Raw genomic sequence first — 10,076 nt, forward strand, 5'->3', positions numbered from 1 at the left:
TTTCAGTAGTGTGTGTGAGAGCTTTACAGTTGTGTGTGTGAGAGCGTTTCAGTTGTGTGTGTGAGAGCGTTTCAGTTGTGTGTGTGAGAGCTAAAATTTCAGTAGTGTGTGTGAGAGCGTTTCAGCAATAATGTCCCTTACGGCATTTCATATTCCTGTGTTCAGCGTCGTGTTGTCTGTCATCTCTCAGTCATAGAGTGTCATAGGTTTTTGTCTTCACTGTGTTTGATAGTTACTCAGTGTTCATGGTTTCTTCATAGTTTTTTCACTGAGTTTCATAGTCTTTTAGTTACACAGTGTTCACATTCCTCTTTGTTTTCTTAGTTTCATGTTTTGTCTGCAGCCAGCTAAATAAAGCTCGCTTTTGGTTAAAAACACGTCACGTCTCCTGCAACGCCTTTCTCTCTGCATCTGCATCTGGGTCCTGAAGTCAAACCAATCCGGCGCACCCTGCCGTGACAGAAGGGCTTCTCCTACATTTTTTGTCCATGTTCTCTGCAATCTGCTGCAATAGTATAGTTTAGCCATCTGGGTATTCGTCTTTTCACTTTACTGCTCTCCTTGTGTGTATGCATATGTGCGTATGTACACAATTCAGCAGCCAGCCAAACTCCATTCAAAAGGATACGGGAGTCAGGAAATAGCATCCAAGCTCCAGGTGACTTATTTTACATTGCACTACCATACACCATTGCATCACAGTGAAAAGACAATGCTTTTGAAGGCATAAACAAGAAAGAGGATTGCAGCAGACAATTACAGGAACCCTTCAACTTATGTGAACCTGGTTACCCCAACTAACATGGCTGACTTCTTGTTCTTGGTCAAAGTGCATGCACATTAACAACAATTTACAAGGCCCAGTAGGGGGCACTAAACTCAAGGCAGAACAGACCTCCAAGCCCATTGTTCAGTAAGTGGTGCTAGTTTCAGTCATTGTACAAATGTCCTGTTTATAAGGTTTGAACCTGCAGTCACCTGATCCTGATGAACCGTTTCTCCTACTGAAACGTCCAGATGAACAGAATCAACTCTGTGGGAGTTCCTCACTTGGATAATTGAGCATCAAGACAATTACATTTAATTTTTAAATTACAGTTCATCTAATGCCCCTGAAAAGCTCTTAGCTTTACTATCATTTCTGAGTTAGCTCTCATTTTTTTCTCTTCCTGGAAATGCAGCAGCTATATCTTTAGCTAGCAACTCACTGCAAAGACTGCACACAAACAGTTTGTGTGTTTGCAGATATTTGTTAAACTCATAAAAACATAGCATTTGAAATTACCTGACACTTAAAAAAAAAGTTACTCCCTTTATGTTTGCTCCTCTTCTATACCGCTATCCAGATGCTGAAGCACCACAGACACTGCACCTGCAGTCGCTCCGTCCCCCTTTAACTTACACCTCTGGGACATTTGAAATGTGGTGCTCAGAGATTCCAAGTGCTCTGACACTCAACTCCTTTGTAAAGATGGACGTGGGTCTGCTATGGTGAAAGTACGTCTTAACATGGACAACAAAAAGATCACAGAGTTATTTCTTGAGATAAAACAGACTACATGCCATAAACGAAAGAGCAGGTCAGATGCACTCGTTTTTCACAGCAACTATCTGAATGTTCATTGGCAGAATAAATATGACTGTCTTTAGGCAGGGGTGGAATATATTACATAGTATATTGTGTATAAGAAGAAGTGGACTGCAAATTGATAAGCTGCATGGTTTGGTTTGATAATAGGTTTAATGGGTCAAGGTCTGATGTCACAGGAACTGAGTGTTTCTTTACTTCCTCTGCAGCTTCTTTTGCTGCTGTAGACAAATACCAACAAACAACATACAACTGCAAAGTGTATATCTCCCCTTACCTTAGTCTTGAAGTGCATATTTATGTCTTACCCTTCCTATATTTATTGTTGTTATTTTGCACTGAATGAACTGGAGCCTCATCATCTCGTCTCTCTATACAGGGAGTGCAGAATTATTAAACAAATGAGTATTTTGTCCACATCATCCTCTTCATGCATGTTGTCTTACTCCAAGCTGTATAGGCTCGAAAGCCTACTACCAATTAAGCATATTAGGTGATGTGCATCTCTGTAATGAGAAGGGGTGTGGTCTAATGACATCAACACCCTATATCAGGTGTGCATAATTATTAGGCAACGTCCTTTCCTTTGGCAAAATGGGTCAAAAGAAGGACTTGACAGGCTCAGAAAAGTCAAAAATAGTGAGATATCTTGCAGAGGGATGCAGCAGTCTCAAAATTGCAAAGCTTCTGAAGCGTGATCATCGAACAATCAATCAACCAAAAGTGGCCAAAAGCACAAGGTGTGCAATACTCAGAGACATGGCCAAGGTAAGAAAGGCTGAAAGACAACCACCACTGAACAAGACACACAAGCTGAAACGTCAAGACTGGGCCAAGAAATATCTCAAGACTGGTTTTTCTAAGGTTTTATGGACTGATGAAATGAGAGTGAGTCTTGATGGGCCAGATGGATGGGCCCGTGGCTGGATTGGTAAAGGGCAGAGAGCTCCAGTCCCACTCAGACGCCAGCAAGGTGGAGGTGGAGTACTGGTTTGGGCTGGTATCATCAAAGATGAGCTTGTGGGGCCTTTTCGGGTTGAGGATGGAGTCAAGCTCAACTCCCAGTCCTACTGCCAGTTTCTGGAAGACACCTTCAAGCAGTGGTACAGGAAGAAGTCTGCATCCTTCAAGAAAAACATGATTTTCATGCAGGACAATGCTCCATCACACGCGTCCAAGTACTCCACAGCGTGGCTGCAAGAAAGGGTATAAAAGAAGAAAAACTAATGACATGGCCTCCTTGTTCACCTGATCTGAACCCCATTGAGAACCTGTGGTCCATCATCAAATGTGAGATTTACAAGGAGGGAAAACAGTACACCTCTCTGAACAGTGTCTGGGAGGCTGTGGTTGCTGCTGCACGCAATGTTGATGGTGAACAGATCAAAACACTGACAGAATCCATGGATGGCAGGCTTTTGAGTGTCCTTGCAAAGAAAGGTGGCTATATTGGTCGCTGATTTGGTTTTGTTTCGTTTTTGAATGTCAGAAATGTATATTTGTGAATGTGGAGATGTTATATTGGTTTCACTGGTAAAAATAAATCATTGAAATGGGTATATATTTGTTTTTTGTTAAGTTGCCTAATAATTATGCACAGTAATAGTCACCTGCACACACAGATATCCCCCTAAAAAAGCTAAAACTAAAAACAAACTAAAAACTACTTCCAAAAACATTCAGCTTTGATATTAATGAGTTTTTTGGGTTCATTGAGAACATGGTTGTTGTTCAATAATAACATTATTCCTCAAAAATACAACTTGCCTAATAATTCTGCACTCCCTGTATACTGTACTGTATATGGCAGAGATGACGATAAAGTTTACTTTGACTGACTCTTCAGGACTTACTGAGTTGATGTTGTTGTGCCTCTGTAGGAGATGGCAAGTCCAGACATGACAGTAACGACAGAGATGGACAGTCGAGTCCGGTTTCCAGCAGGATGGGGAGGTCATCTGTCAGTCCCACCATGATGCTGACAGGAGGAGGAGGTGAGTCAGAAAGCAACATCACTGACTTCATGTTTAAGGAGTTTAACTATGAAGAGAAGAGAAAGGTCTGCTGAACATTGTGTCAGTGTGTCTTGAGAGAGAGAGATGTTTTTTACAGTTGTAGCACTCCAACTTCATGCTGCCATTTACAGAAACTTCAAGACAGGTCAAATCAGCTGAAGGACCGTGTTTGCGCTGATATTTTTATGTGCAGCATGTTTTCAGTGTGATAGATTTTGTATGTGCAGCTTGTTCCTGAAAGTAGTGGATGAAGCCCACTTGGTGGGAGTTGTTTAATCAGCCTCAATAAGCAAGCAGAAGAAGACACTCTGCCTGTCATTTGGAGTTATTAAAACATATGGAGAAGTTCTCAAAACACAAAAATGAAGATAAAAGTGACATTGGAAAATATAGAGCGATGGAGAGAGTACAACCATGCAGCGATTAAAGCTTGGAAGTACTCACATTACTTTGAGTTTGATTCTGTAAAAAGTGACAGAAACATTAGCGTCTGCAGTGCACTCTGCATGGGAAGAAAACTTCTTTCTACAGCGAAAAATTAAATTTCAAATCTGAGCGTGCAGCGAGCAGGCTGCCACGGGAATGTGACACTCACAGAGAAACCCCCAGATGCCCCCACTGACATGACTGCTGTGGGCAAACCTCCATCCGCCCCACTCCTGCTAAACAGGTGACTATAGAAGTGCTGCTGAATCTTTGATTTTATTTATTTTCGACTGTGTTTTACTTGCATCTATTTGAAAGAGTGTAAACACAAAACATTTTATTTTATATGCTGGAATATGCAAAAAATAAGTTTAAATGTTAAAGAATTTCTTCAAGTCAAAGACTGTTGCATATAATTTAATTTTGCTTGATGCATAAAGTTAAAAGATTAAAACTAATGAAACAAGTTTATGAAGAGACTTTTTCATTAGATTCAGTTTGATATGATGGATTATGGAGAAAAAATTGAATTGGGCTGAAAGGTCTGTTGCTTTACATTACATATTCAGGTTGTGTATCATGTTTTTAAAAAGTAACTGAGTAATAAGTTACTAATTACATTTGAAAATAAGTAATCAGTAATGTAAGAGGATTGGTTTTTTTGGAGAAGTAATAAGTGACTAATTACATTTTTTTTTAGTAATTTGAACAACACTGGTCACGAATGGTGCATTGTTTCTGGCTTTTGTACATTATTGCTGGGACAGCAGTTTACATGAAGACATGCTGTTTTGTGGAGAGCTACCAACACGAGCCATGACTCAGGAGAGTTTCCACTGCATTGACAACTACTTATGGGGATTTCATTTTTCTGGCAGTGGGGTAAGGTGTGTCAGCTACTAGCACCTGCTTAACTCTTATTATTTTACTTCCTGATCCCCACTTTGCTGTTAGACACGTATGTTTGGGGGCCTTTAATAAGTATGACACTTAAAAGATGTCCAAGGTAAGAAGACAAACTGAGAAGAAAACTGCTGCTGAGAGTGGCGCTAGTGCTGCCCTGAACCCGGCGCTTGTCGCCTTGCTTGAACAGCACAGAACAGCCATAGCTGCAGATGTTAAGCCTACATCTTGATGTAATTAATGGTAAGCTGGACAAGATGGACTAAATGTGAAGGGGGAGAGAGGGGGAGAACAAACTTTTCAAAACTAAACTTTCTGACTTGGAGAGCAGAAGCAGAGGGCCAAACATTCGTCTGGTGGGTTTGCCGGAATCAGTGGATCTGGGTCCACAGCAAACTGAGTACTGTGGACACAAGCTCCAGTTCTAAATGGACTACAACGCAGACTTCGAAAATCAGCAAGCCCAGTATAAGGATGTTATGGCCGAGTTGTATAGGAGAGGCCTCCAACCTTCCCTATTCTTCCCCGCCATACTTCGGATTACTCTTCCAGATGGAAATAACCGTCAACCGGAGTCAGTTGATGAGGCTACCCACTTTATTTAATCCTTTGAGGAAGACCAACGCTCTCCATCCTGAGGTGGCTATTGTAGCCGGTCAGTGCACTCACCTTAAATCACCAGTATAATAGGTCAGACTGGTCTGCGCAGCACCCTCGATCTGACTGATACTGTACAGCCGTGCCGTTAGTATAGTATTGTGTTCTTTGCTGTTCATTTTAAGGAAAACTTGTTTGTTGTGTGGTTGCTTTGGTCTTGTTGTGTTTTGTTTCTCTTCTATATCACCTTTAAATATGGGCCCTGCTTTAAGTTTAGGGGTTAACGTTTAATGGTGCAGGTACAAGGCGTACGTGGTAGTGGTACGGGGGAGTACTTAGCTAGTATGGGAAGCGAGCAGGGGCTTAGGCAGTTGCTGTTCAATGCAACCTGCTGAGGTAATATTGGTGGTTGGTATTGTTTTAGTTCCCTTTACGTTGTGGCATGTTATTGTATTTTATTTCTCGGGTGGGGTTGGTTTTCATGTTTTTTTGTTGTTGTTGTTTTTGGGCTGTAAGTTTGTGAGAAAGATCTGCAGGTTGGATCCATTGTTGCTCACAGATGAACAATTTGTCTTTAATATTTCTTGTAAAATTAAAACGTTACTTAGTGAGAATGGAACACCTGGTATGCCAAACAGGACGGTATGGGAGGCTTTAAAGGCGTTCCTGAGAGGAGAAATAATTTAATTGGCAGCATCTCAAAGACAGTGTGCACAATGGGAGCAGAGGCTTATTTCAGACCAGATTATGAGCATCAACAGGCAGTACGGTCAATCACCATGACCGGCGCTGTACAAAGAACGCCTGAGCTTACAAACCAAACTCACCCTACTTTCAACTCAGCAAGTGGAAGGATGTCTGATTATCAATCAATCAATCAATCAAAGCTTTATTCGCCACATGCAGGGCACATAAATGTCCACAGCACAACATTGTGAAAGACATGACAAGCCACAGGATTGGGTGGGGGGTGAGGAGTAATCCGAAGCGAACACAGCAGCCGCCCTGCACAGCGCTACCATTCCAGCATGGTACACAGACCCGCCGTGTTCCCCCGCAGGAAACAAGCATCGAAGGCGTTTGGAAAGGGAGGGGGATGAGTGCGTGCTTATCAGTGTAAGTGTATGTGTGTGCGTGTCCATAGTTCAGCTGAGACTGTTACAATTCAATGTTGTCAGTGTTTTGTTTTAGGCGTGACTGTTATGTGTTTCCTGTTTTACTTTGAAGGTCTGTCTTATCTCAGTGTGTTCAGGTTACGCTTCCTTGTCTCGTTAGTTCTGATTTGCCCCAGCTGTGTTTCCCTCCTGTTGTCCATTCCCTGATTGCTCCCTCTATGTATTTAAGCCCTGTGTTTCAGTTTGTCATGGGTCGTGATCTCCCCCTGTGTTGTAAATAGTTTGTTGTATATAGATGTAAATAGTTGTCGATACTGTTTTTACTCGGTAGCTGTAGGGGTGAGAAGCCATTTTTCTTTGGGAACCTTTTCTCCTGTTGTTGGTTAGGGAGGCAGGTAAGACACCTATAATTTTCGTTTGGGGTTTTCTGTGAAGGTAAGCCAGCTGCATTTCATTTCTAGAGTTTTTGTTTGTTGTTTTGGCCATGCTCACCCTGATGCTTGCTACCTTTTGGGACTCAATAAACTGACTGGCTGTTGTGAAATCCGTGGTAGCTGTTTTTTGTTGGTTCGTCCTCCTTAAGAGCAGGGAGTGGGGGGGCATTTTTCCTTATTTTTATTTTCCTTATGTTGCACGCCAGTTTTCCCTGGGCTGGGGTGTAACAAGACTGTGTCCTTCGCCCTGCCAGGCTAAGTAAACAGTCTTCCAGCCAACCCAGGTGGCCTTGCATGGAATGGGAAGGAACAGACTCAACACAGTCATTATCAGGGAGTTTTGTTCAGCTCCAGCCTTGAGCCCACAGCTGGCGCCGAAGGGGTAGCCGCATTATGATGGTAATTTTTCTTTTGCAAACAACTCGTGAGAATTTCAAGCTGTTTTTAACACTCTGACACTGGTCTCTCAATCTCCCGTTAATAGCTGCGAGTTTCTCCGTGATGTTATTAGCCGTTGATTCTGTGGTCTTGTCACTCTTTTTGCTCACATAGCAGATTCTGAGACCTCAGGACCGCAGCCAACTGATCCAAGATGTAATCCAGCTCCACCCAAAGATGTTGTTCTGAGTTGATTCTTTCCTGATGTAATCCAACATACATACGCTCAAAGGTGTTATTCTGAGCATTCACTGCAGTCGTAAGCGCCTCCAAGCTCTTAACCATGCTGCCTTCAGTGAGCCCTTTCTGAGAAGTCGCACCTGTCGTTCCAATCCCAGCGGGCAGCCTTGTGGGGATTTGAACAGCCGGTTCAGCTGTCTTAATTCTCCGATAAGCCAGGGCCAAGCCAGCTCCGATCAGCAAGAACCCTGTTATCATGGTTCCGAATAGGTACATATCTTCAGCGTCCTCGATCAACAGTCCCGCCAGGCACACGACCCTCTGCCACCCGTCCATCGTGTATCCGGCAGGGAAAGTCCCTCCAGGGCACTCGGGCTCTCCCGAGCCCAGACTTCTCGTTAAAGGGTGTCAATAGCATTCAGAGACCAGTTGATCAAATCAATAATTCTCTTTTAGGTTTTAAAGAACAGACTGTGAGAGACTGTTCCAGGGAAAGTAATAAAAAACATGTGACAAGACAAGGACATGAGGAGCTAAGCAGGGAAGATAAGGGAGAGAAGAGGAGAAAAGTGCGACCGCCTTCGCTGAGAGCCAAAGAAGAAGGAACAAGAGTGAATTTTACGAACATGGTGGAAAGACTTGTAAGCTTTTGGCTAATCGACTGTGCAGCATGAGAGCTAAACAAATCATAACAGGAGTGAGGGCGGACAATGGAGTGATGACTACAGATCAGATTAATGACATTTTCTCTTCATTTTACTCTAAATTATTTACGTCAGAATCTACAGTAGATGTAAAAGATTTGCATGACTTCTTTGACTCCATCGATATGCCTTCGCTTCCTCCAGAAGCCCCCATTTTTCTGGAAGCCCCCATTAAAAAAACAGGAAATTCAGGTGGCAATAGCATCCATGCAATCCAGGAAATCTCCAGGCTCTGATGGATTTTCTACACACTTTAATAATAAAAAAATTCTCAGACAATTTGGCTCCCTTCCTTTGCCAAGTTTTCACAGAATTGCTTGACTTTGGGGCACTTCCTTCATCATGTTACCAGGCCTGTATAACAGTGTTACAAGGACAAGGACCCAACTGACTGTGCTTCTTATAGACCTATATTTCTGTTAAACACAGATGTTAAAATTCTGTCTAAGCTACTGGCACACAGACTGGAAAAAATTGCTACAATTTCTCCTGACCAAACTGGCCTTATTAAAAATCAACATTCCTTCTTTAACATACAGCAACTTTTTAATATTATCTATACCCCCAACCATGTTGTGGCTGAATGCTTTATTGCTATGGATGCAGAAAAAGCATTTGATAGGGTGGAGTGGTAGTATTTGTTTTTTACTTTAGAAAGGTTTGGAATGGGCTCCTGGATTAAACTGCTTTACGCTAGTCCCACGGCATAAGGGGTAACTAACTGTCGCTACTCTGACTATTTTGGTGTATGCTGTATGTGAGAGAGTACCACCTTGACCTATCATCACCACTTTGGGTCACCATGGAGTCTTATTCGAGCAGGAAAATTTCTCTAACCACAACTTTGGGCTCATCGCTCCCTCTGGCCCTGCCTTTACTCTAGCCTAGAAATCATAGAGTAGTCCAGCAGTCTTAGAATCTGGACTCAGTTTAGGAAGAGTCTTGGCCTCCGAGCTTTAGAGCAGGGCAATATGGCCAAAAATATTTATCACGATATATATATTTGAAAATTTGCGATAACGATATAACTGACAATATAATTGATGTGAGACAAAATACAACTCCACAACTTTACTAGTGCAAAAAACCCATTTATTTTCACTTAAACAAGCAGCTGTTTTTTATGTGCATTAAAGTTATATAAAAATTTAACTGTGCAAATGCAAATTCCTTGCTGAGCATAACCATGTATAATATCCACTGAAGTTAAAAAGAGGTGCTTTGCAACATTAAACTGCAGTGTGCCAAATAAAAATAATAATAATAATAACAATAATGGATTGCATTTATATAGCGCTTTTCGGGACCCCTCAAAGCGCTTTACAATACCACTATTCATTCGCTCTCACATTCATACACTGGTGAAGGCAAGCTACAGTTGTAGCCACAGCTGCCCTGGGGCAGACTGACAGAGGCGAAGCTGCCATATTGCGCCATCGGCCCCTCTGGCCAAAAAAGTCAAATATGTATTTTTCGGTGCACGGGATTATAAGAAACATTAAGCGAAACAAAGTAGTCAGATAACCTTATCAAACCTTATTCAACTCATTCTTCTTGCTTCTTCCACTTCTGTACCATTCATTCATTAATGCTGTATTCTATCAAAGTTGCTCTATTCCTGTGTTGTTGCAGTATATGAATGACTAACCTTGTATTGTGGATGGATTATCTCAGTT

At 42.0% G+C, this 10,076-nt stretch overlaps 1 protein-coding gene across 1 annotated transcript in view; it reads left to right on the forward strand.

The window, feature by feature from the left end:
* nyap2a (neuronal tyrosine-phosphorylated phosphoinositide-3-kinase adaptor 2a) overlaps positions 1-10,076 on the forward strand; it is an 80,905-nt gene that overhangs the window by 41,595 nt on the left and 29,234 nt on the right. Inside the window, exon 6 of the mRNA XM_005751647.2 lies at positions 3,469-3,647. Coding sequence (XP_005751704.2) covers positions 3,469-3,647 — 179 coding nt within the window. The remainder of the gene's footprint in view (positions 1-3,468; positions 3,648-10,076) is intronic.

Source organism: Pundamilia nyererei, unplaced genomic scaffold (assembly GCF_000239375.1).
Source record: "Pundamilia nyererei isolate P.nyererei 1_Seehausen unplaced genomic scaffold, PunNye1.0 scaffold00319, whole genome shotgun sequence".
NCBI lineage: Eukaryota > Metazoa > Chordata > Actinopteri > Cichliformes > Cichlidae > Pundamilia > Pundamilia nyererei.